Source organism: Thalassophryne amazonica, chromosome 3 (assembly GCF_902500255.1).
Source record: "Thalassophryne amazonica chromosome 3, fThaAma1.1, whole genome shotgun sequence".
NCBI classification, from domain to species: domain Eukaryota; kingdom Metazoa; phylum Chordata; class Actinopteri; order Batrachoidiformes; family Batrachoididae; genus Thalassophryne; species Thalassophryne amazonica.
Window position 1 is genome coordinate 61,882,501 of NC_047105.1, and position 26,122 is coordinate 61,908,622.

At 46.0% G+C, this 26,122-nt stretch overlaps 1 protein-coding gene across 7 annotated transcripts in view; it reads left to right on the forward strand.

Annotated features, from left to right (window-relative positions):
* The window catches only part of erc2 (ELKS/RAB6-interacting/CAST family member 2), a 77,119-nt gene extending 53,294 nt beyond the window's left edge, over positions 1-23,825 (forward strand). For 4 of the 7 annotated variants that reach the window (XM_034166480.1, XM_034166485.1, XM_034166482.1 and 1 more), the window contains 7 exons: positions 4,548-4,559; positions 4,845-4,968; positions 6,970-7,130; positions 7,436-7,583; positions 19,743-20,303; positions 23,530-23,597; positions 23,689-23,825. In XM_034166480.1, the coding sequence (XP_034022371.1) occupies positions 4,548-4,559; positions 4,845-4,968; positions 6,970-7,130; positions 7,436-7,583; positions 19,743-20,303; positions 23,530-23,556 (1,033 nt within the window). In that variant the 3' untranslated portion in view covers positions 23,557-23,597; positions 23,689-23,825. Of the gene's footprint in view, positions 1-4,547; positions 4,560-4,844; positions 4,969-6,969; positions 7,131-7,435; positions 7,584-19,742; positions 20,320-23,465; positions 23,598-23,688 lie in introns of those variants that run through there. The other 3 variants (XR_004559562.1, XM_034166481.1, XM_034166483.1) reach the window with 3 other exon arrangements.
* Positions 23,826-26,122: the final 2,297 nt, after the last annotated feature.

A 26,122-nucleotide genomic window follows, 5' to 3' on the forward strand; every position in this document is an offset into this window, starting at 1 on the left:
GCAGAGCCCCCCCAGACCCGCTCCCTTCTGTGTCTGCTGCTCCTCAGCAGATAGGGGGCATGGTGTGGGATTTCCTGGGAAAGTGAGTGCTCTGCCCCCTGGCACTTCAGCTCGGCTTCGTGGTTAAAGTCTTCGAATGCGACTGCAACTGCATCTAGTTTCACCCGTGTGCCTGCGTTTCCTGCTGCCTGAAGGATTCACAGATCTTTGTATCAGAGCGACCGGCTCTGTTTGTAGTCATTACTGTATCCATGCACATGATACAATGATCCCTGGATTCATACCACCTCTGTGTAAATATCTGCTTGGATTCATTCATATACAGCAGCTGTGTGTGCTGGTGCCTTGGATGCTTTTTGGTCCATCTGTGTGTGTCAGTGGTAACTGCATGCCCCCTTTTTTTCTAACTGCATGTGGTAAACAGTTTTATCTCAGCATTGAAAGGGAATAATGTGATTTTATATAATCTAGAGACTCATTACATATAATGTTTCAAGCATTTTTTTTATTTGAAGTTTGACAATTATGGCTTACAGCTGCAAAATCTAGAAAAAAATCTTAACTTAAAATATTAGAATATTTGATAAAATCAATTTAAAAGAAGAATTTATAATACAGTAATGTCAAACATCTGAAAATATGTTAATTTATGGACTCAATACAAGGTTGGGGCTCCGTTTGAACACATTTCTGTATCCATGCTGCATGACACTGCTGAGGTGTTATGGAAGCCCAGGTTTCCTTGATAGCAACCTTCAGCTCATCTGTGTTGTTGGGTCTGGTGTCTCTCATCTTCCTCTGGAGCAGGGCTGCCCATATATGCTCCTGGGGGACACCTGCCCTACATGTTTTGTCGCTCTCCCTGATCCACCCACAGCTGATTAACTCCGACAGGTGTGCTCAGCCAATGAGGAGCTGGGAAACACCAGAATTTAATAATCAGTAGTGAGTCGAGCAGGTGAACACATGCAGAGCAAGTGCCCTTCAGGAACATCGGCGTATGAATGGCAGCCTAGTCTCACGTTTTTTTTTTTTTGTGCTCCCGTGGCAAAATGAGTCAAATTTTCATGACTGGGTTTTTTTTTAAACTCACTATTCCGAACCCTACTCCTACCCCCGACCCTAACCTTAACCATAACCTAATCTTACTCTTTCCCCCACCCTAACCATAACCACCCCGACTTCTCTGCTTCACTTTTAATTTCATGCAGCCATCATGGAATGAATTAGAATGAATTTGTGCAGCTGTGACGAAAATGAGGCGCTTTTCATCACAATATCACGAACCAATAGATTAAAGTATATTTCATGCTGCTGAATCACGACTTGCCGTGAGACCAGGTTGGAATATGTCTGTGTGAATGGGTGAATGCGAGGCATCGTTGTAAAGTGCTTTGAGCTTCTGATTCAGATGGAAAAGTGATATGTAAATGCAGTCCATTTACCATTTAACAGATTTCAGCAGTCCTACTCTTAATAACCATATATTCTCTATAGCAATCTCAAACCTGGTCCTCAAGTGTCACTAACCTATAGATTTCCATCTCTTCCTGCTCTACTACAAGTTCATAAGTTCATTGAGGTGCCTGTTAGTACTTGATTGGCTGCACAGTCAGGTCAGCAGTCTTTCCCATCACTGTAATTGTGTGTACTGAACCACACTGAGAGATTCATGCTATTTATGCTACAACCCCAATTCCAATGACGTTGGGACATTGTGTAAAATGTAAATAAAAACAGAATACAATTTGCAAATCCTCTTCAACCTATATTCAATTGAATACACCACAAAGACAAGATATTTAATGTTCAAACTGATAGACTTATTGTTTTTGTGCAAATATTTGCTCATTTTGAAATGGATGCCTGCAACACGTTTCAAAAATGCTGAGACAGGGGCAACAAAAGACTGGGAAAGTTGATAAATGCTCAAAGAACACCTGTTTGGAACATTCCGCAGGTGAACAGGTTAATTGGAAACAGGTGATTGTCATGATTGGGTATAAAAGGAGCATCCCCAAAAAGCTCAGCCTTTCCATCATCTACAGTCCATAATATAATCAGAAGATTCAGGGAATCTGCAGAACTTTCTACACGTAAGCGGCAAGGCCGAAAACCAACATTGGATGCCCGTGACCTTCAATCTCTCAGGCGGCACTGCATTAAAAAATTACATCATTGTGTAAAGGATCTTACCGCGTGGGCTCAGGAGCACTTCATAGAACCGTTGTCAGTTAACACAGTTTGTGGCTACATCTACAAGTGCAAGTTAAAACTCCACCATGCAAAGTGAAAGCCATACATCAACAACATCCAGAAATGCCACTGCCTTCTCTGGGCCCGAGCTCATTTGAAATGGACAGACGCAAAGTGGAAAAGTGTGCTGTGGTCTGATGAGTCCACATTTCATAGTTTTTGGAAATCATGGACATCGTGTCCTCTGGGCAAAAGAGGAAAAAGACCATCCAGATTGTTACCAGTGCAAAGTTTAAAAGCCAGCATCTGTGATGGTATGGGGGTGTGTTAGTGCCCATGGCATGGGCAACTTACACATCTGTGATGGCACTATCAATGCTGAAAGGTACATCCAGGTTTTGGAGCAACACATGCTGCCATCCAAGCAACGTCTTTTTCAGGGACGTCCCTGCTTATTTCAGCAAGACAATGCAAAGCCACTTTGTGCACGTGTTACAACAGTGTGGCTTCATAGTAAAAGAGTGCAGGTACTAGACTGGCCTGCCTGCAGTCCAGACCTGTCACCCATTGAAAATGTGTGGTGCATTATGAAGCACAAAATACGACAACAGAGACCCCGGACTGTTGAACAACTGAAGTCGTACGTCAAGCAAGAATGTGAAAGAATTCCACCTACAAAGCTTCAACAATTAATGTCCTCAGTTCCCAAACGCTTATTGGGTGTTGTTAGAAGGAAAGGTGATGGAACACAGTGGTAAACATACTACTGTCCCAGCTTTTTTGAAATGAGTTGCAGGCATCCATTTCAAAATGAGCAAATATTTGCACAAAAACAATAAAGTTTATCAGTTTGAACATTAAATATCTTGTCTTTGTGGTGTATTCAATTGAATATAAGTTGAAGAGGATTTGCAAATCATTGTATTCTGTTTTTATTTACATTTTATACAATGTCCCAACTTCATTGGAATTGGGGTTGTATAAAACATTGTAAGTTACTCAAACTTGAAATGGAATATTCTAATGTTTTGTGATATGATTTTCTATTTTTTGAAGCTATAGGCTGTAATTATTAAGATTAGAATAAAACATGCTTGGAACATGTTAGTTTATATGTAATGAGTGTAGAATATTAATTTTTCACTTTCTTAAATAATTGACAAAAAATACAAAACATTGAACTTTTCAAAACATTCTTTCTTTTTTTCACGATACACATGGATTCCATTTCTGCTAGTAAACACCCTCTAAATCCAACACACTATACGGGTCAATCATCATATAATCTCAGATTTGTTTGCTATTCCATTGTGTTCCTTCAGTTTGAAGTTCCTATGGCCTTTGTTTTTTTGTTTTGTTTTAATTGCATACTCAATCACACCAATGTTTTAGCTTCCAATTCCACCAGTTATGCAAATAAAGCTGAAATATTTTGACCATTTTATTTTCACCACTCTACATTATGAAGCAATATAATGACTTGTGTATGAATGTGTTAAACTTGGTGTGATTATACCAACTGTTCTTATATCTTTGTCTATCAGTAGAATATACTTAAGTCTTTTTTTTCTTTTCTTTTTTGGTCTGGGTGATAAATACCTACATAAACCTATATATACCTGTTTTTTTTTGTTTGTTTGCGTGTTTTTGCTGTGTGCTGTAGCTGAGTTTTCCTTGTGTATTTCCCCTCTCACTCCATCCACCCCTCTGTCCTCCTCACCCTCTGTACCTCTCACTCCTCTTGCCACAATGGTTTTAAACAGTACATCCCTCTTAATGTTCCTTTCCTCTTGAATGGACCCTCCTAGAGTCCTCAGCAGCCGTGCCCTTACCCACTGAGTTTTGTGGAGTTAACAGAGTGCTCTGCATGATGAGAGCTGCTCCGGGCCTACACACACTGAGTGAATGAGTACTGTTATAGGTCGGGTATGAAACCTCTGTCCTGAAGTTGAGACATTTGTGTGATCTTCTCTGCATCCTTTACTGACTCCCTCACTTGCTCACCTGTTCAGCCTTGGTGTCCAAAGCACCGTTGCTTAGCCCTTGAACCCTGTCTTTTGCTAATGTTTGCCTGTCTGGATGCATGTCTGCAGCTCACAGACTTGGCAGCAGATGTTTGAGATGGTGCATCCTGCAGAGCAGCTGCTGTCACAGGTGCCTTTGGAATCTCCCATGTTGTCTGACAGAGATTCCACTGCAATCTCCATTGAGTCCTGTCTGTTTATAGTGATTGTTTTATGTTTTGATCTAATATTTTTACTTTTCCTTTTCTGTTCTTGTCTTTTTGCTGCCACTGTTTTCCTCTTGTCCTATCATCATGTTGTGTTCTTCCTTTTCCTCTCCGTCTGCAGTCTTGCTCCCAGGTAAGTAACACCGCTATTAGTGTGAACCCCCCCCCCCACTTACCCATTAACTCCACTTCAGTACCTCCCATTTGACGGGTGCACCCTCACTCTGACTTAACTTAGATCACCTCTGTGTTGTCTTCCTGTCCTATAAGCTCATCATTTTAAAATCAAACTCTTTCTGAATTCTCCTAACGTGATTGTTCATTTCTGGTTTTTCTTCAGCCAGATGGGTATAAGATGGTGTGGCAGCTTCATAAGTTTAAAATGATTAATGTTTTTAAAATAGATGTACTTTTACAGACAAGGAGGCAAAGACCAGACTAAGAAGGGTCCAAGCATCAAATTGGGAACTCAAGGGGACAAGAAAGGCTTAGGACAGGACCCGCGTAGGGACGGCACCATGGACAGCAGCCACCATGTGAAGGTGTGGATTTGCTAATCACAAATACACACCAGTGGTTGGTATTGATGTTACCACTGATCCTGCAGCTCAGCAGTGTGCTGAATAACAAAACTACGGTCCAAGATAACAGGTGAAAAACGGGAATCCATAATGACAGCAAAAACACAGTGACGAACAAGGTCGAAGCTCACACATTCCAGTGTATTAGCTCTAACGCTGCAACTGTGGTTATAAAGTGGTTATAAAGGTTGCTAAACAGTTAATCTGGTAGTGCAGGGACTCACAAATTTGGAATTCAAAACCCAGAAGTTAAACTAACCGAAACAAACACAGAGGAAAACATCATGATAAGAGCACAAGTAATGAACAGCATGAGAGGAAAATAGAAAATGACACAGATGGAAAATTCCGAGATAACTCAGAGGAAAAGCATAATATTTGTCCAGAAGTGCAAAATGGAAGTGTTACAAAAAGCACAACATCTGGTACACCATTTGACATTTGTACCTGATGACCATGGATGTGTAACCAGGAAAAGCTTAGAATTAACACAGTCAGTGGTGTACAAATGACATGAAACTGAATATGCTCTAAATGATGTTGGAGTGGGCAGGTTGGCTGGGTAGACGTCTGAGGCAACTTTTCGCCACAAACATGGATGCTGGAGCTTGGGTGCACGGCTATCATTCAGGACTGGAGCGTAGACAATCTATCTTGTGTCGGTGATTGGCCGTTGTGGCTAGCTCCACCAGGGCGTCAAGGTCAGATGGAAGAAGGAGACTAGAAGCTCATTTAGCTGCTCTTTAAGGCCTTTGAGGAATGTGTCACAGAGGGCTGAGGTGTGCCATCTGCTATCCCCAGCTGAAGTCGGTAACCTTATGGCATATTACAGAATGAGCCAGGAATATTGCCGCAGCGACAGTAGGCCATGGACTGCTTCTCAACTTGGTTCTCCACATCCAAAAACCCTCTTCTTAGTCTTAGAAAAGGAGTCTCCCAAGCAGCAGATTTTGGATCAATGGCTCCACTCTATTACAGCCCACTTTCTGACGCAGCCCTTCACATGTGCAGGCCACATGTGAAGGCCACTCTTGTAACTTCAGTTAGATAGGAGATGGGTTGTAGACTGAACGTCATCTGGCAGAGTGAGAGAAAGGACTGGTGGGTCTCAAGGTCTCCATGTCATGCTCAATCATCGTGATGAAAGGAAACTGCTGCTTCCTGGGCCGTGGATGCTACCAACATCAGTGGAGCCAAACTCACTCCTCTAGTAGACTGCTGCTGGCCAGTCAGCAACTAATTATTTGATGATTGTTTTCTGATTCATCCGGTATGTTACTAGCGAGCTCTCCACGTGAATTACAGATTGTTCGTGCTTATAAAGCATGACAAAGCAAACTCAGAGAAAATGTCACAGTGTAGTAAGAGCACAAGTAATGAACACCACGGGAGGAAAATACTAAGTGACATGGAGGGAAAATTATAAGATAACTGAGAGATAAAAGCACAATACTCAGCTCGAACAGTAAAACAGAATGACTCATGACAGAGTCTGATAGCAGATAAAGGGTCAAAATTATTCTTTGTTGGAATTATTCTTTTTTTGGAATTAGAATCAAATGCAGAAATTTTAATAGCAGCATGGTGTTCAACTACTTAACATGCTTGTTTCCAGAGCAGAAGGTTCCACTTCTGCCCACTCTATATGGAGTTGCATCCAGAAGGGCATCCAGCATAAAATTTGTGACAAGTCCATATGCAGATCCATACTGGCTCTGCTGTGGTGACCCCATGTGAAAAAGGGAGAAAGCAATAGGGCTTACTTTTTACCATTCTTTCAAAAATGAAAACAAAAACGGTTGTCAGAAATAATAAATTTTATTTTTAAATATTTTTTTTTTTTTCAAATATGATACTATACCTGCAATGTTGGACAGAAACTTATGTTTTCATTCTAACTGAGGCGGTGTGATGTGCTCAGTGGGAGTGAATGGATTTGATTGGTCTTGCTGTGGATTATAGTTGGAGGAGCTGATGGGCACCCTGGAGAGGACGAGGCAGGAGCTGGACGCCACCAAGCAGCGTCTGTCCTCCACACAGCAGTCTCTGCAGGAACGAGACACCCACCTCACCAATATGAGACAAGAGCGCAGGAAACAGCTGGAGGAGATCCTGGAGATGAAGTGAGTGCCATCTGACGTGAGCCGCACAAACACAACCAACCCCTCTCATGTGCAGCCTGAAAGAACTGTCTGATTTACCGAAAATCTTAAATCTTAACTGCAGTAAGGTTGGACACAAATCTGAGATAAGAAGTAGGGCAAAACGATGGTTACACCCCCCCCCACACACACACACACCACACAGGACATGCTGTAGACCTCATCTTTTGTTTTCAAAAGTGTTATTGCATGTTTTTCTACCCTTTCTTATTTAAATTTAATTTCATTTTAAAGCCTGCTGATGCCATAATGTTTTTCATTTTCAGACAACAAGCTCTTCTGGCAGCCATCAGTGAGAAAGATGCGAACATTGCATTGCTGGAATTGTCTGCCTCCAATAAAAAGAAAACCCAAGAGGAGGTTCTGGCCCTCAAAAGGGAGCGAGACAAACTGATGCACCAACTTAAACAGCACGTAAGTACTCAGACTTGATGTCACATATAACTTTACTACCTCACCTAACTCGAAACTATCACTGCACAAGACTTTGGTTTAGTTTAATTGTTGATTTAATTCACTTTTGTTGTATATAGAAGTAAATTATATGTGTGTTGTGAATCCGACTGTGTAAGATGTGTCTGAATATTGCACTGTATAAGTGGCAGAAAAAGCTCAGCACTCAGCTTTAGAGCAGTGTTTTGGTAGTCTGTGGCCTAAACACTTTCTGCTGCCTCGTGATTGCCACACTTATTTTAGGACCAACATGCTGTTGGGTACACAGATGGGTGTAGGTATTGCTGGGGGTAATTTGAAGCATAAATGGTAACTGTATATATTGCAATATATAATTCAATATGCAAATTGCGATGTAACAGTTTCTGAATGGGTAATAAACTCCCATAGTAAATGCATTGCATTGAAGCTGTATTATTAACTATTAAGGAATTTCAGAAATTTAAGAATTTAAGAAAATGTATTGTGCAAAACTACATTTAAACAATCTGTATTGTCCATCCATCCATCCATTTTCTTCCGCTTTATCTGGAGTCGGGTCGCGGGAGCAGCAGCTCAAGCAAAGCCGCCCAGATCTCCCGATCCATACACACCTCCTCCAGCTCCTCCGGGGGAACCCCAAGGCGTTCCCAAGCCAGCCGAGAGACGTAGTCCCTCCAGCGTGTCCTGGGTCTTCCCCGGGGCCTCCTCCCGATGGGACGTGCCTGGAACACCTCTCCAGCGAGGCGTCCAGGGGGCATCCGGAAAAGATGCCCGAGCCACCTCAACTGGCTCCTTTCGATGTGGAGGAGCAGTATTTTACTTTTAGCTGAAATTGTAGCTCCATCGAAATATCTGAACAGCCAAATATGGGTGTGGTTCTGAGTCACTGACGTGCTGTGCGCAGCATGCAGGCAAAAAGAGAAATGATCTGCAGACATGGAGTCAAATTCATATCATACCTACAACATTAAATAATTTACAGCTTTTACTGGACTTTCAATGACTGGGCAAATAAGTCATATGCATTAGGCATGGAAAATATAAAACCATTAAAAAAAAAAATTCAGCAATTTAGATTTTATGCCGGGGGGGGTCAAGCACTCATGGAGGCCTGTGACATAAATCTGGATTATAACAAAGGAAAAGATGATGGTGATATTGTTGTGTGGGCCGCTGAAGAGGAGGTACTGCTGGCCCACCACCACCAGAGGGCGCCCTGCCTGGAGTGCGGGCTCCAGGCACCAGAGGGCGCTGCCACCTTATGGGAGCAGCCTGGGTGACAGCTGTCACCCATCACTGGACACAGCTGTTCCACTCAGCACGGAGGTATATCAGTAGGACGGCGTCTCCACCTCAGTGCCGAGATATCGCCTTAAGATAAAGGTAACGTTCTCTGCTGTACTTCGTACATTATTATATTGTCTTTCTTTTTGAGCATTGCAGGACAGCTGTTTACAAGAAGCCATAGCTTCAGATAAGTACTCACCTTCCTGCAGCATTGTGACGTGAGGTGGAGGCGACTTCTCCCCTCCTCTGTGTTACTGGGTGCAGCCGCACCCACACCTGTGTGTCTACTGTTTTCTTGCCAGCAGTACCGGATCCGACGAGCGGAGGCAGTGGCCACCTGGGAATTCGGGACTTGGCGGTTCCAGTACTTCCAGGGTTCGGTGGCAGAGGAAACCCGGGTGGTTCCGGTTCGACTTGGACGGACGTCTCCTACCTTCGAGCCTGCCCACACGACACCAGTGGAATTCGGCTTACCTCCACATTGTCAATTGTTGTATTAGTTGTGCACGTTTCACAACAGTAAAACCTTGTTAGTCACCTTCTCCATTGTCCGTTCATTTGCGCCCCCTGTTGTGGGTCCGTGTTCCTACACTTTCACAACAGGATATCTCGGCCAGCGTCATGGATCCCGAGGGGCGTCAACCGGCTGTTGAACGGCCAATGGAAGAACAGGGCGCGTCGGCGTCTTCGGGAGGGGTAATCGGTGAGTTGCAGCGGATCCTCACCGCTTTCACCACTCGGATCGATTTAATGACCGAGCAGCACGTTCTCCTAAACCGCAGGGTGGAGGCTCTCGCCGCACAAGTGGAAGCGCGCCCTCCGGGCGCCGCTGCGGCTCTCCCTCCCGAGGACCCTGCGCGTGATAGTGACGTTCCACTGGTCGTTCAACGGTCCCTTCCTCCGTCCCCAGAAGCTTACATAAGCCCTCCAGAACCGTACGGAGGCTGTGTGGAGACGTGCGCGGATTTTCTGATGCAGTGTTCGCTCGTCTTCGCACAGCGTCCCGTGATGTACGCGACTGACGCTAGCAAAGTAGCTTATGTAATAAACCTGCTTCGCGGGGAGGCACGCGCTTGGGCTACAGCGCTCTGGGAGCAGAACTCACGGCTCCTTCATACATACGATGGGTTTGTGCGGGAGCTCAGAACAGTGTTCGACCACCCCAATAGAGGTTACTGTCAATGAGACAGGGGCGTCGGAGCGCAGCTGCCTATGCAGTCGCCTTCCGCATCGCGGCGGCGAGATCCGGCTGGAATAGCACTGCCCTCCGCGCCGCCTTTGTAAACGGACTGTCACTGGTCCTAAAAGAGCATCTGGTGGCGAAGGACGAACCGCGGGACTTAGATGGGCTCATCGATCTGGTCATACGACTCGACAACCGGTTAGAAGAACGCCGTCGGGAACGAGGCGAAGGGCGTGGCCAGGCACGCGTCGTCCCTCTCCCTTCCGGTTCCGACCAAGCTCCGCCCTCCCCACGCTCCTCTGTTCCTGCGCTCCGTGCGCCTACGGCTCCCCCTGCTGACGAAGCTATGGACACGAGCAGGGCAACATTTAGGGCACCTGGAGCACAAAGGAGGCGGGCCTATGGAGCTTGTTTTGTTTGTGGCTCGAGTGAGCATCTTGCAAACGACTGCCCCGAGCGGTTAAAACACCAACGCCCGCCCCTAGAGACTGGGCCAGGGGTGGGCCAAAACATTCACGTGGGACACACCCACATTGCCACACGACTCCCAGTCACAATCCTGTATGAGGATTCAACCCTGAAGGCCCCAGCACTGGTGGACACGGGCTCTGAAGGGAATCTGCTAGACAGCAGATGGGCCAGGGAGATAGGGCTCCCTCTGGTGGCTCTTACCTCGCCTGTACAGGTTCGGGCACTAGATGGCTCCCTACTCCCACCGATCACACATAAGACACCTCCAGTAACTCTGGTGGTGTCAGGTAACCACCGGGAGGTGATCGAGTTCTTTGTGACTCAGGCCACCTCCCGTGTGGTTCTGGGTTTTCCCTGGATGCTAAAGCACAATCCCCGGATCGATTGGCCGTCCGGGGTAGTGGTACAGTGGAGCGAGACCTGCCATCGGAAGTGTCTAGGTTCCTCGGTTCCTCCCGGCTCCCACGCTAAGGAGGAGGTCCGAGTCCCGCTCAATCTGAAGGCGGTGCCGGCGGAGTACCATGACCTCGCTGACGTGTTCAGCAAGGATCTGGCTCTCACGCTTCCTCCCCACCGCCCGTATGATTGTGCCATTGATTTGGTTCCAGGCAGTGAGTTCCCGTCCAGTAGGCTGTACAACCTCTCACGGCCGGAACGCGAATCAATGGAGACCTACATCCGGGACTCATTAGCTGCCGGGTTGATCCGGAATTCCACCTCCCCGATGGGTGCTGGTTTCTTTTTTGTGGGTAAAAAAGATGGCGGGCTTCGTCCATGCATTGATTACAGGGGGTTGAACGAAATCACGGTTCGCAACCGATACCCGTTGCCCTTGTTGGATTCAGTGTTCACCCCCTTGCATGGAGCCAAAGTCTTCACCAAGCTTGATCTTAGGAATGCGTATCATTTGGTTCGGATCCGGAAGGGAGACGAATGGAAGACGGCATTTAACACCCCGTTAGGTCATTTCGAGTACCTGGTCATGCCGTTCGGTCTCACTAATGCTCCCGCGACTTTCCAAGCATTGGTAAACGATGTCTTGCGGGACTTCCTGCACCGGTTCGTCTTCGTGTATCTGGACGATATACTCATCTTTTCCCCGGATCCTGAGACTCATGTCCGGCATGTCCGTCAGGTCCTACAGCGGTTGTTGGAGAACCGCCTGTTTGTGAAGGGCGAGAAGTGTGAGTTCCACCGCACTTCTTTGTCCTTCTTGGGGTTTATCATCTCCTCTAACTCCGTCGCCCCTGATCCGGCCAAGGTTGCGGCGGTGAGAGATTGGCCCCAACCCACAAGCCGTAGGAAGCTGCAACAGTTCCTCGGCTTTGCTAATTTCTACAGGAGGTTCATTAAGGGCTACAGTCAGGTAGTTAGCCCCCTGACAGCCCTGACCTCACCAAAAATCCCCTTCACCTGGTCGGATCGGTGCGAAGCCGCGTTCTGCACCGATTATCTTCCTGTTCCGGAGCACAGCGGTGTTCTGCTGTATCTGTTAGCTGTTTGAACTGAGCTGTTTGAGTTCTTTGAATTAACAGTCTTTTTCAAGACTTTTTTACTTTTTTTTTTTTACTTTTTCACCGTGCTCCAACGCTTAAAGAAGACCTCTAACGGTCGAAGCATCGCGACGGAGCACTTTTATCAGCTAACCTTCATCAGCATTGGCAAGCTAACTAGCTTGCTAACGCTTTCGTTTTTATTTTTATTTTATTTTTTAGCACTGTTGTCGTGCTGCTCCACAGCCTGCCTAGTGGATTTTTATTTTATTTTTTAGCACTGTTGTCGTGCGTTACCTGTGCTGCTCCACAGCCTGTTCAGTGGATTTTTATTTTATTTTTTAGCACTGTTGTCGTGTGTTACCTGTGCTGCTCCACAGCCTGTTCAGTGGATTTTTATTTTATTTTTTAGCACTGTTGTCGTGCGTTACCTGTGCTGCTCCACAGCCTGTTCAGTGGATTTTTGTTTTGTTTTTTGGCACTGTTGTCGTGCTTTACCTGTGCTGCTCCACAGCCTGTCCAGTGGATTTTTATTTTATTTTTTAGCACTGTTGTCGTGTGTTACCTGTGCTGCTCCACAGCCTGTTCAGTGGATTTTTACCTGTGCTGCTCCACAGCCTGTCCAGTGGATTTTGATTTTTATTTTATTTTTTTTACCACTGTTGTCGTGTGTTACCTGTGCTGTTCCACAGCCTGTCCAGTGGATTTTTATTTTATTTTTTACCACTGTTGTCGTGTGTTACCTGTGCTGCTCCACAGCCTGTCCAGTGGATTTTTATTTTATTTTTTAGCACTGTTGTTGTGTGTTATCTGTGCTGCTCCACAGCCTGTCCAGTGGATTTCTATTTTATTTTTTACCACTGTTGTCGTGTGTTACCTGTGCTGCTCCACAGCCTGTCCAGTGGATTTTTATTTTATTTTTTTTAGCACTGTTGTCGTGCGTTACCTGTGCTGCTCCACAGCCTGTCCAGTGGATTTTTATTTTATTTTTTACCACTGTTGTCGTGCGTTACCTGTGCTGCTCCACAGCCTGTCTAGTGGCTTTTTGTTTTGTTTTGGCACCGTTGTCGTGCGTTACCTGTGCTGCTCCACAGCCTGTCCAGTGGATTTTGATTTTGATTTTATTTTTTTTTAGCACTGTTGTCGTGCGTTACCTGTGCTGCTCCACAGCCTGTCCAGTGGATTTTTATTTAGCACTGTTGTCGTGCGTTGCCTGTGCTGCTCCACAGCCTGTCCAGTGGATTTTTATTTTTATTTTATTTTTTAGCACTGTTGTTGTGCGTTACTTGTGCTGCTCCACAGCCTGTCTAGTGGATTTTTATTTTATTTTAGCACTGTTGTCGTGCGTTACCTGTGCTGCTCCACAGCCTGTCTAGTGTCGGATTCCCTGTTTGGGAATCCGCTAGCTTAGCGTAGCTACTAGCTCTTAGCCGTTTTAGCATGGCGGCTTCTCCTGTCTCTCCCGTACTTTTCTGCTCTGGGTGTGAAATGTTTAGTTATTCCTCGGCCTCTTTTAGCAGTAACGGTACTTGTAATAAGTGCAGCTTATTCGTAGCTTTGGAGGCCAGGCTGGGCGAATTGGAGGCTCGGCTCCGCACCGTGGAAAATTCTACAGCTAGCCAGGCCCCTGTAGTCGGTGCGGACCAAGGTAGCTTAGCCGCCGTTAGTTCCCCCCTGGCAGACCCCGTGCAGTCGGGAAGGCAGGCTGACTGGGTGACTGTGAGGAGGAAGCGTAGCCCTAAACAGAAGCCCCGTGTACACCGTCAACCCGTTCACATCTCTAACCGTTTTTCCCCACTCGACGATACACTCGCCGAGGATCAAACTCTGGTTATTGGCGACTCTGTTTTGAGAAATGTGAAGTTAGCGACACCAGCAACCATTGTCAATTGTCTTCCGGGGGCCAGAGCAGGCGACATCGAAGGACATTTGAAATTGCTGGCTAAGGCTAAGCGTAAATTTGGTAAGATTGTAATTCACGTCGGCAGTAATGACACTCGGTTACGCCAATCGGAGGTCACTAAAATTAACATTGAATCGGTGTGTAACTTTGCAAAAACAATGTCGGACTCTGTTGTTTTCTCTGGGCCCCTCCCCAATCAGACCGGGAGTGACATGTTTAGCCGCATGTTCTCCTTGAATTGCTGGCTGTCTGAGTGGTGTCCAAAAAATGAGGTGGGCTTCATTGATAATTGGCAAAGCTTCTGGGGAAAACCTGGTCTTGTTAGGAGAGACGGCATCCATCCCACTTTAGAGGGAGCAGCTCTCATTTCTAGAAATCTGGCCAATTTTTTGGGATCCTCCAAACTGTGACTGTCTAGCGTTGGGACCAGGAGGCAGAGCTGTGGTCTTATACACCTCTCTGCAGCTTCTCTCCCCCTGCCATCCCCTTATTACCCCATCCCCGTAGAGACGGTGCCTGCTCCCAGACCACCAATAACTAGCAAAAATCTATTTAAGCATAAAAATTCAAAAAGAAAAAATAATATAGCACCTTCAATTGCACCACAGACTAAAACAGTTAAATGTGGTCTATTAAACATTAGGTCTCTTTCTTCTAAGTCCCTCTTGGTAAATGATATAATAATTGATCAACGTATTGATTTATTCTGCCTAACAGAAACTTGGTTACAGCAGGATGAATATGTTAGTTTAAATGAGTCAACACCCCCGAGTCACACTAACTGTCAGAATGCTCGTAGCACGGGCCGGGGCGGAGGATTAGCAGCAATCTTCCATTCCAGCTTATTAATTAATCAAAAACCTAGACAGAGCTTTAATTCATTTGAAAGCTTGTCTCTTAGTCTTGTCCATCCAAATTGGAAGTCCCAAAAACCAGTTTTATTTGTTATTATCTATCGTCCACCTGGTCGTTACTGTGAGTTTCTCTGTGAATTTTCAGACCTTTTGTCTGACTTAGTGCTTAGCTCAGATAAGATAATTATAGTGGGCGATTTTAACATCCACACAGATGCTGAGAATGACAGCCTCAACACTGCATTTAATCTATTATTAGACTCTATCGGCTTTGCTCAAAAAGTAAATGAGTCCACCCACCACTTTAATCATATTTTAGATCTTGTTCTGACTTATGGTATGGAAATAGAAGACTTAACAGTATTCCCTGAAAACTCCCTTTTGTCTGATCATTTTTTAATAACATTTACATTTACCCTGATGGACTACCCTGCAGTGGGGAATAAGTTTCATTACACTAGAAGTCTTTCAGAAAGCGCTGTAACTAGGTTTAAGGATATGATTCCTTCTTTATGTTCTCTAATGTCATATACCAACACAGAGCAGAGTAGCTACCTAAACTCTGTAAGGGAGTTAGAGTATCTTGTCAATAGTTTTACATCCTCATTGAAGACAACTTTGGATGCTGTAGCTCCTCTGAAAAAGAGAGCTTTAAATCAGAAGTGTCTGACTCCGTGGTATAACTCACAAACTTGTAGCTTAAAGCAGATAACCCGTAAGTTGGAGAGGAAATGGCGTCTCACTAATTTAGAAGATCTTCACTTAGCCTGGAAAAAGAGTTTGTTGCTCTATAAGAAAGCCCTTCGTGAAGCTAGGACATCTTTCTACTCATCACTAATTGAAGAAAATAAGAACAACCCCAGGTTTCTTTTCAGCACTGTAGCCAGGCTGACAAAGAGTCAGAGCTCTATTGAGCTGAGTATTCCATTAACTTTAACTAGTAATGACTTCATGACTTTCTTTGCTAACAAAATTTTGACTATTAGAGAAAAAATTACTCATAACCATCCCAAAGATGTATCGTTATCTTTGGCTGCTTTCAGTGATGCCGGTATTTGGTTAGACTCTTTCTCTCCGATTGTTCTGTCTGAGTTATTTTCATTAGTTACTTCATCCAAACCATCAACATGCTTATTAGACCCCATTCCTGCCAGGTTTCTTCCTGTTAAAAGGGAGTTTTTCCTTCCCACTGTGGCCAAGTGCTTGCTCATAGGGGGTCGTTTTGACCGTTGGGGTTTTTCATAATTATTGTATGGCCTTGCCTTGCAATGTGGAGCGCCTTGGGGCAACTGTTTGTTGTGATTTGGCGCTATATAAGAAAAAAGTTGATTGATTGATTGATTGAAACGGCGCTTTTCGTCTGCACCAGTTCTGGTGCAGCCCGATCCTAGCCGCCAGTTAGTGGTTGAAGTGGATGCCTCGGACTCAGGGATAGGAGCGGTGCTCTCCCAGAGCGGGAAGACCGATAAGGTCCTTCACCCGTGTGCCTATTTTTCCCGCAGGTTGACCCCCGCTGAACGGAACTATGACGTCGGCAATCGGGAACTCCTTGCTGTGAAAGAGGCCCTCGAAGAGTGGAGACATCTGTTGGAGGGAACAGCCGTGCCATTCACGGTTTTCACTGACCATCGGAACCTGGAGTACATCAGGACCGCCAAGCGGCTGAACCCCAGGCAAGCCCGCTGGTCACTGTTCTTTGGCCGTTTTGACTTCCGGATTACCTACCGTCCCGGGACCAAGAATCAAAGATCGGATGCATTGTCCCGGGTACACGAAGACGAAGTCAAAACGGAACCGTCGGATCCCCCGGATCCCATCATCCCGGAGTCCGCTATCGTGGCCGCCCTCACCTGGGACGTGGAGAAGACCGTCCGGGAGGCCCTGACCCGTGACCCGGACCCCGGAACCGGACCAAAGAACAGACTCTACGTCCCACCGGAAGCCAGAGCTGCAGTACTGGACTTCTGTCACGGTTCTAAGCTCTCCTGTCACCCTGGGGTGCAAAGGACCGTGGCAGTCGTCCGGCAGCGCTTCTGGTGGGCGTCCTTGGAGGCCGACGTCCGGGACTACGTCCAGGCCTGTACCACCTGCGCCAGGGGCAAGGCCAACCACCAAAAGACCTCAGGTTGCTACAGCCGCTGCCCGTCCCACATCGCCCCTGGTCCCACATCGGCCTGGACTTTGTCACGGGCCTCCCGCCGTCCCAGGGAAACACCGTCGTCTTCACGGTAGTGGACCGTTTCTCCAAGGCGGCCCACTTCGTGGCCCTCCCGAAGCTACCAACGGCCCAGGAGACCGCGGACCTCTTGGTCCACCACGTCGTCCGTCTGCATGGGATACCATCAGACATCGTCTCCGATCGCGGTCCCCAGTTCACCTCGCACGTCTGGAGGAGCTTCTGCCGGGAACTGGGGGCCACGGTCAGCCTCTCGTCCGGGTACCACCCCCAGACCAACGGGCAGGCAGAGCGGGCCAATCAGGAACTGGAGCAGACACTACGCTGTGTGACAGCCGCGCACCCGACGGCCTGGAGTACCCACCTGGCCTGGATCGAGTACGCCCACAACAGTCAAGTGTCGTCAGCCACCGGCCTCTCCCCTTTTGAGGTGTGCTTGGGGTATCAGCCCCCCCTGTTTCCGGTGGTTGAGGGAGAGGTCGGTGTGCCCTCGGTCCAGGCCCACCTGCGGAAGTGCCGTCGGGTGTGGCGTGCCGCCCGCTCTGCTTTATTGAAGGCCCGGACGAGGGCGAAGAAACATGCAGACCGGCAGCGGGCCCCGGCCCCCAAGTATCGTCCTGGGCAGGAGGTATGGTTGTCCACCAAGGACATTCCTCTGCAGGTGGACTCCCCAAAACTCCAGGAACGATACATCGGACCTTTCAAGATCCTCAAAGTCATCAACCCCGCCGCAGTGAGGCTCCAGCTTCCGGCCTCACTGCGGATCCATCCAGTATTTCATGTTTCCCGGATAAAACCCCATCACACCTCACCCCTCTGCACCCCGGGTCCGGCACCACCTCCTGCCCGGATCATCGACGGGGAACCGGCTTGGACTGTGCGCCAGCTCCTCGACGTCCGTCGGATGGGCCGGGTTTTCAGTACCTGGTGGACTGGGAGGGGTACGGTCCCGAGGAGCGCTCCTGGGTGAAGAAGGGCTTCATCCTGGACCCGGCCCTCCTGGCCGACTTCTATCGTCGCCATCCGGACAAGCCCGGTCGTGCGCCAGGAGGCGCCCGTTGAGGGGGGGGTCCTGTTGTGTGGGCCGCTGAAGAGGAGGTACTGCTGGCCCACCACCACCAGAGGGCGCCCTGCCTGGAGTGCGGGCTCCAGGCACCAGAGGGCGCTGCCACCTTATGGGAGCAGCCTGGGTGACAGCTGTCACCCATCACTGGACACAGCTGTTCCACTCAGCACGGAGGTATATCAGTAGGACGGCGTCTCCACCTCAGTGCCGAGATATCGCCTTAAGATAAAGGTAACGTTCTCTGCTGTACTTCGTACATTATTATATTGTCTTTCTTGTTGAGCATTGCAGGACAGCTGTTTACAAGAAGCCGTAGCTTCAGATAAGTACTCACCTTCCTGCAGCATTGTGACGTGAGGTGGAGGCGACTTCTCCCCTCCTCTGTGTTACTGGGTGCAGCCGCACCCACACCTGTGTGTCTACTGTTTTCTTGCCAGCAGTACCGGATCCGACGAGCGGAGGCAGTGGCCACCTGGGAATTCGGGACTTGGCGGTTCCAGTACTTCCAGGGTTCGGTGGCAGAGGAAACCCGGGTGGTTCCGGTTCGACTTGGACGGACGTCTCCTACCTTCGAGCCTGCCCACACGACACCAGTGGAATTCGGCTTACCTCCACATTGTCAATTGTTGTATTAGTTGTGCACGTTTCACAACAGTAAAACCTTGTTAGTCACCTTCTCCATTGTCCGTTCATTTGCGCCCCCTGTTGTGGGTCCGTGTTCCTACACTTTCACAACAGATATTCTTAAATTTGTATATTCTAAAATCTCCTGGGAGATTCTCTAAGATCTCCTGGGAGGGTGCAGTGAACAAGTCCATTTTCATATAAATAAATAAATTAATTAATAATAGCACTACTAATAATAGTAATCATAATAGATAAAATGCATGCAGTGCATTCCATATGCCCACAGACACGCACACACACACACACACACACACACAAATAAAAAGCCCATATTAAATGTGCATTGTCAAAAACTAACATCTTTAAAAAATGGTCACAGAAGATGAGAATGTGAAATAAAACATATACAGCTGAAATGCAGCAGCACCACACGTGACTACTGCCACCACAGGAGCAAGCTCACCTGCAGAGAAAAAAATGGAAAGGTTGCTTTGCTTTCCACTCCTGGAGGTATGAAATGCAACCAATTACAGGATTATATTTGTCAGTGGCTTCAAACATCACATCTGCCATGATAAGACAGAACACATGACAATTCGTGCTGTCTCAGGACTGTCAGATTGTAAGCCGTACATACATTCCTTGCTCAAATTGGCTCAATAAATCGCTCGATAAAAGTGTGGAGTCCAGCGAGAATGACATGTCCAATTCCCATTATAGGTGCAGGTGTGTTCACTATTTAAATAACATGGGTGCCGTTCCTCAAAATGACAATTTCATTAGTTGGAAACGAGCAGTAGCACTTGCTTTTGACAGTGTGCTGCTTTGCGATGGGTGTAAGATAGAGCCAAGAATATTCAAAAATGAAGAAGGCCAATGTTCATTGTCCTGCCAACAGTTTTTTTTTTTTTTTTTTTTTTTTGGCGTGCCAACCTTTAAAAGGAAAATAAATAAATAAATTAATTAATTAATTAATTAATAAAATATACTATGATGTGTTTCTGCAGAAAACCTCCTCTGTGCTGTGTGGGGTTTTCCAGTCATCAGAGTTGCGCTGACCACTTTTCTTTCTCCACAGACACAAAGCAGAATGAAGCTAATAGCTGACAATTATGAAGATGAGCAATATCACTCACATGGTCCTCACCATCCCCAGCCTCAAACCCCGCACCCTCAACCTCAACCTCAGCCCCAGACCCAGTACCCCCATCCACCCCACGGCCAGCAATCTCCTTATCAACACGCTCCACATCCGCAGCACCCACAGCCTCTTCCTCAGCACCCTCACCCACAGCTGGCACAGCCGCAGTACTCCCACCCTCCTCATCAGCAGCACCCTCAGCACCCCCAACCACCTCCCCAACACCAACAGCACCCACGCACCCCACAGCCACAGCACCCGCACCAACCACACCCTCAGCATCCCCAGCAGCACTCGCACGGGCATCCACAGATGCAGCACCCTCACCCTCAGCACCCACACGGGCCGCCGCAACAAGGTCCCCACCCACAGCATTCACATCCCCAGCATCCTCAGCACCCACACCACGCCCAGCATCCACGTCATCCATCACCTCACCATCGTGGAGGACCAGTCCGAGGACCCCCCCATGCTGGACACCGTCCTTCCCCAGACCAGGTCAGCTTATAGAAAGGTAGAAATGACAGCTTTGCTGCACAGAAAGTTGGGCAATGTTTCACATGCGCAATGAGCACAATGTTAAATAAAGACAAACAGGCCTGTCAAATTGCTTGTGAAGGCTTGTTGCTAATCGCAAGGTCCTAGTTACCATGAAGGTCACTGTTACTAGTAGTGAGTAGCAGTAACTCTCAGAGTTCTTCTCAGAGAAACATAGGAGTCAGTGTATTGTAAATTTGTTTTTTCCAGTAGTGCTGGATTGAAAAGCTCGATTCACTCATTTTAAATCGATTCTCATTTTAATTCCCATAGATCGATTCATAAATCCAAAGATCGATTATATATATATATATATATATATATATATATATATATATATATATATATGCACTTCTCGCCAGTATTATAACATCGTGCCTCAAAAAATTATGCTGTAGTTGGCCGTGTGTAACAGGAAAAATTAAATGCTCATTTCTCTACATGGATTGTGGATGCACTGGTTCTGATTTCGAAGCAGAGCAATTTATTCATCAACCTCTGTCAAAGCCATTTAAAGATGTCAGTCATGACTACTGGGACTGTTGTTGTGGGCAAGAAAAGAGGATCATCCACTGTTTATAATTCAAACAGTAGTTTTTTTTTTTTCGTTCCTCATAACATTCCATTTCTGTGGGACAGCGCACGAAGATTCTCTGTTGTGGACTGTGGTGAGAACTCTTGCCATAGCAGCATTCTCCTGCTGCAGAAGAACTTAGGAGAACTCCCCCCACCCCACCCCGCTGCAGAAGAACTTTTCTCATTGCTGCGGTCTCCTACTACCTCTCCACCTCGCACCGTCAGCACTGGCTGCGTGGCATGCTGCTGGTGTGAGTTTTGTAGGGGAGACTGGGGCCGCTGTCCCCTGGAAAATTTTAAAATTTATAACTCTCTGAAACACTATTGCCTGCATTTTGAGGGCCAAATTTTGTGAAGTAGAATTAATATGTTGCATAAGTAGACAATCAGGTAACAGCTCAAAAACCGGTTTTAGTAACACTAACCCAACTCGATATTGAATCGAATCAAAATAATCGATTCTGAATCTTAACTCTCTGGAGTCGACTGACACGCCGCTGCATAAAAAGTTACATGACCTAATTAAGCGGACGTAGCATACAATCCGCTCCACTCAGTCTCAGCCTGTACACCACTTTTTAAATTTTGCTAATAGGCTAAGCATAACTTGAATTATGACAAATAATTTACATGAGTTTTTTCATGGATAATATGCTCATATTTGCTGTGCATTTAGCATATACCCACAGCAAGAATGACTCATTTCCTCATTCTACTGCAGGAGAGAGAGGGCTGGAAAGAAATACCACTCCCTCATCTTCAGTAGGAGAAAGGGGTGTTTACCATTGGTGGAAAACTCAGGAGCTAACCAAACAAAATCACCTACTCCACGTGGGGTTGATGACAACCCACAGACCCCACGTGGCTGTGCTTGTGTGTGGTATGTGTGTGTGTGTGTGTGTGCGTGCGCACGATTTGCGAACAGGACTTTTCTTCCACTTTCTCTGTCTGCAACAGCAAACAAGTAAAAAAAAAAAGCACAATTTTTTCTTTACAACTGGTGTAAAATATATTACTTAATAAACAATGATCCCCAATCCATGTAATTTGGTTGCTGAGCGAAGAAAATTGTGGTTTCGTGCGGAGCAAAAAGCAGACAGCAGTCAGTTTTGAAAGTTGTTTGATATTTGCCGTGCTTGGAGTGCGTTTTTAGTGTGTGTGGTGGAGTTCTTTTGCGTGTGTGGTTAGTTTGTGGTGTAGTTAATTTATTTATTTTGTTTGTCAAAATAATGACGTGTCTTGGACCAACATGTCAAGTTTTTCTTTTTTTTTTTTTTTTTTGAACTGCATGAAGACAATCAAAGCACAGAGCGCATCATCATAGTTTGAACCAGAGTGTGATCAGTCTGATGCTGAAGTGGACATTATTGTTCTGGTCTGGATGAACACGAGTGCAGGTGATCCACCGATGTGTGCACAGATCTGCACAGTGGATTGGCTCGCGCGCTTTTCTTTCCAGCTTTTCCAGGACTCCACTGGCAAGCGCTGCAGATCTCTGCCTCAGCGCTGAGTCCTGGAGCACAGAGCAGGGACACACACTGGCAAGCAGGCTCCAGGCACAGAGAACACAGGAGTCCAGGTAGAGATCCCCCCCCCCCCCCCCACCAGTCCAAAACCCCTTTTTCTATTGTTTTTTTTTTGCCACTAACACAATCAGAACAGTCTGTACCAACACCAATAAAAATGCTATAAAAACAAGGAATTCGGGAAAAATTCACATGGATATTGAGGTGGAGTATCTGTACAATTTTTGGGGGCTACTGATGGACTACAGGAATTGTTTTTATGAGTGGCACATATATAATTTGTGTGGCATCTTAATGCATGTAAATAGCCACAAAAAAACCCTGAAGCATTTCCTGCATTTTAATGTGAATTGTCATATATAACTTTGTTTATGCTACATTTTTACATGTTTTTGAGATTTACAATTTATATTTGCATTCTAAGTTCTAAAAATGGTTTGTTAAACATATATCTGGTTTTTACAGTAAAAAAAACCCTAACTTTTTTCTGATTCGAATTTTAGGTTTTGGGGTGAATATTGCGTCACTGTTTTAATGTAGTATGTCATAATGAAAGAAAAACTGTAAAGTCACACAGGTGGGGTTGTGCTGGAAAAAATTACACCAAACAAGGTCAGGTAAACAGTTTTTTAAGGTAAATTATGAAGGTAAAACCAAAAGTAGTCAAAAACGCACAATTATAACCGAGACTCCAGAGGGTTAAGAATCGGAATTGAATCGATTTTTAAATTTGAATCGATACCCAGCCCTATTTACCAGCTGTGAAATGAGGTGTGCGACTTTATGTATTTTTTCACATTGATTCTGGTGTGGAACATTTTGCTGTCAACCTGGGAAAAGGGGTGGAATCAGGAACTTTAATGAACTATATGAATGGATTTGTGAAATTTGAATTGAGGTAGAGGGATGCACTCTAATGCGTGCTGTTTTTAAACTTTCTCAGACGTGCATACTTATCAATCTGTCAAACATTTATGTGTCACTGATGTATTTGAGCTATGATAATCATCCTCTCTGATAGTGATCTACATTCTCCCTGCATGCTCATCCCTGCTGCTGTTGCCATGCAACACTGCGAAAAACAGGATGATGAAGAGGGAATCTGGGCGTGATCCTCGCTGTGACAACCAAAGCTGTAATGTTGTTTTGAGGGGTGAGATATATTGAGGAATTCTCACTTTGTGTTCTCATTTTGTCAAACAAATTCACCAGCCGCGTTACATCTGTGTTTATCTTTGACACAGATGATTCAGTCGCTACTGGAGGAGCGCAGCCATACCATGACGTCACTACGACTACACAATCATTTGTTTCCTCCACTCAGTCAACACTCAGCCATGGAACCTTTGTTGTTTGTTTTTCCTTCACTGGGTAAGAGAAGGGGTGATCGGGTGTGCAGGTCAAGCAGGAAAACGGGCAGATGAGCAGGTACGCTAATGAAGCACTTTTCATATAACAACAGAGGCCAGTTATTAAAAATATATTTTCATCTTTTCCTCAGTTGACCTGGGGCCTCTTCTTTGGGTGAACGCGCCAGATTGACTCGGTGAGGTCCCTGCCACGCTATGCCGCAGAGGTCTCCTGGAGGTCACGTCGCCCGTCTGTCACGCTCCTGTCTCCACCTCTTCAGGCCCTTGTAACCCTACCAGCACAGATCTCCTCCTCATCAGCGCAGTATTTGTCATTCTACCATATCATGACTACCTTGCTGCCTGTTTCTCCTGCCTGGCTGACTCCTCTCGTGCTGGTCAGCTTTCCTGCCTGTCGCGGTTTCTTGATCCTCACTGCCCTGTTGACCCACCTGGCTACTTTTGACCCCTCTGCCTGGCTGCCACATCCTATAACCATTTGTGTGCTTCCTATTTAATTACCCATCTTGGTTGGTCAGTTTTACCCTTTGTGATGACTTTTTTTAACCATTGGACCCATCCCCTCTCAAAGCTCCCATTTGACATTTTTAAAGCGATGCTGTTATGTGCCGACGCGGGTTGAGGAGCGGACCTGCGTCTGACTGAACCCAGCTCTGAATAACCAGAAAGCGGTTCCAAAAAACAAAACAAGTTTATTTTCCCCCTTTTGTGCAATACTCAGTGTACAAACATAAAAGCGCATTTGTGTGGCGGAGTGAAGGACGGCGCGCTCTCCAGCGCCCAAAGGGATCGAAGCCCGGCGCTTCTGGACTCACGTTCACCGCCAAACACCCCCCAGGTGGACACGACAAACCGACTCTGTGAAGGATAGAAAAGGTGAGGTAAGTCAGCAGCTACAACTAATATCCTTCAAAGGCACACACTATCAGCAACACATTCAGGTCTGAATTTAAGCTTTATGTAAATGAGCAGCTTCTCACAACAGGTGGAGGATCATCAGTCCGCACGCCACGGCCGTGAGAAGCGAGCTGCACAATTCTCATCAATGTTCAAATATACTGCGTAACAAAATACCAAATTACTATTTACACTTATTCAGACAATCAATCACCTCTGATGTGTGCTGCCAGCATGTGTCCCTCACCCGTCCTCCTTCACAGGCACGATGTGTCAAACCCTGGCATGGTCCTCAGCGTCTCACAAACGAACGTCACAAGGTCGAGTTCCCGGCAATTCTGCTTGAATCACTCATGGCTTAAATGCAGAACGCCATCTCATTATCTGCTTCAGCTGAAAGTCTTTAAGTTTGCACGTGAGCATCATCCACAGGTGCTGCAAATCATACTGATGAGGGTGAAGGACTCTTCTGCCAGCACCTTCTCCACAGACAAAAACCAGTTTGCATACCACCTGGAGAGCAAAGAAAAGAAAACAACACAAAAACATCCAGCCAAACCCCCCCAACACACAACAGATGCTTTTTTTCATCCGTGTGTAGCATGTTCCACAAACACATGATAGGAGTGATTTTATGTGCCATCATTTCTTGTCGGTGAAAGGAAACGCTCAGAGCGTGCTCGTCTTCAGCAGCAAGGTCTTTCTTGACTACGTGAACAGGACTCTCCACTGCTCTGGCTTGTTTTGGCTGTGAGGCCACGGCTGCCATCGCTGTTTCTCTCCATGTTACCTCCTTTTAATCAGAAGTAGTCAAAAAAAAAATCTATGCAGATGTCAAATTAGAGTGAATGCATTTTTGCATCCTTTTTTTTCAAAATTTTTGAAATGTAATTTGCCATCCAATTAGAACACCCACAGGGCGGTCAGAATACATTCAACAGTCAGATTACTCCGAATTTCTGGGACTATGCACCTATGCACCTCCTCTGTGTTGCAGGAATTTTTCTACTGGTGCTTCTGCTGGTGCTCAAACAAAATGGTGCCAGAAGACCTGGTCAAGAGTGTTTTTTTAATCATTTTCCAGTAGAGGGACTTGAACAACAATGGGTTTCATAAACTTAAAAAAAGGCTGCTTTGTACATACATTTTGGTCAAGGGGTTTTGTGAGTCAGGATCACTTCAAGACACACACGAAGTGATTTTCCTCTGCAGATACTCCTACTATAAATACCGTTATAGAGTATGATGTGGCAGATGTATAATGCCATATTGTTCCGAATATAAGTCATCCTTGATTAAAAAGCAACCGCCCCCCCCCTTTTCCAAGACATAATTTTGCAGAAAAGACTTTTGAAGACCAATTTTTTTTTAAATCATGACAATACTTTCATTTTAAAATAATGCTAATTAA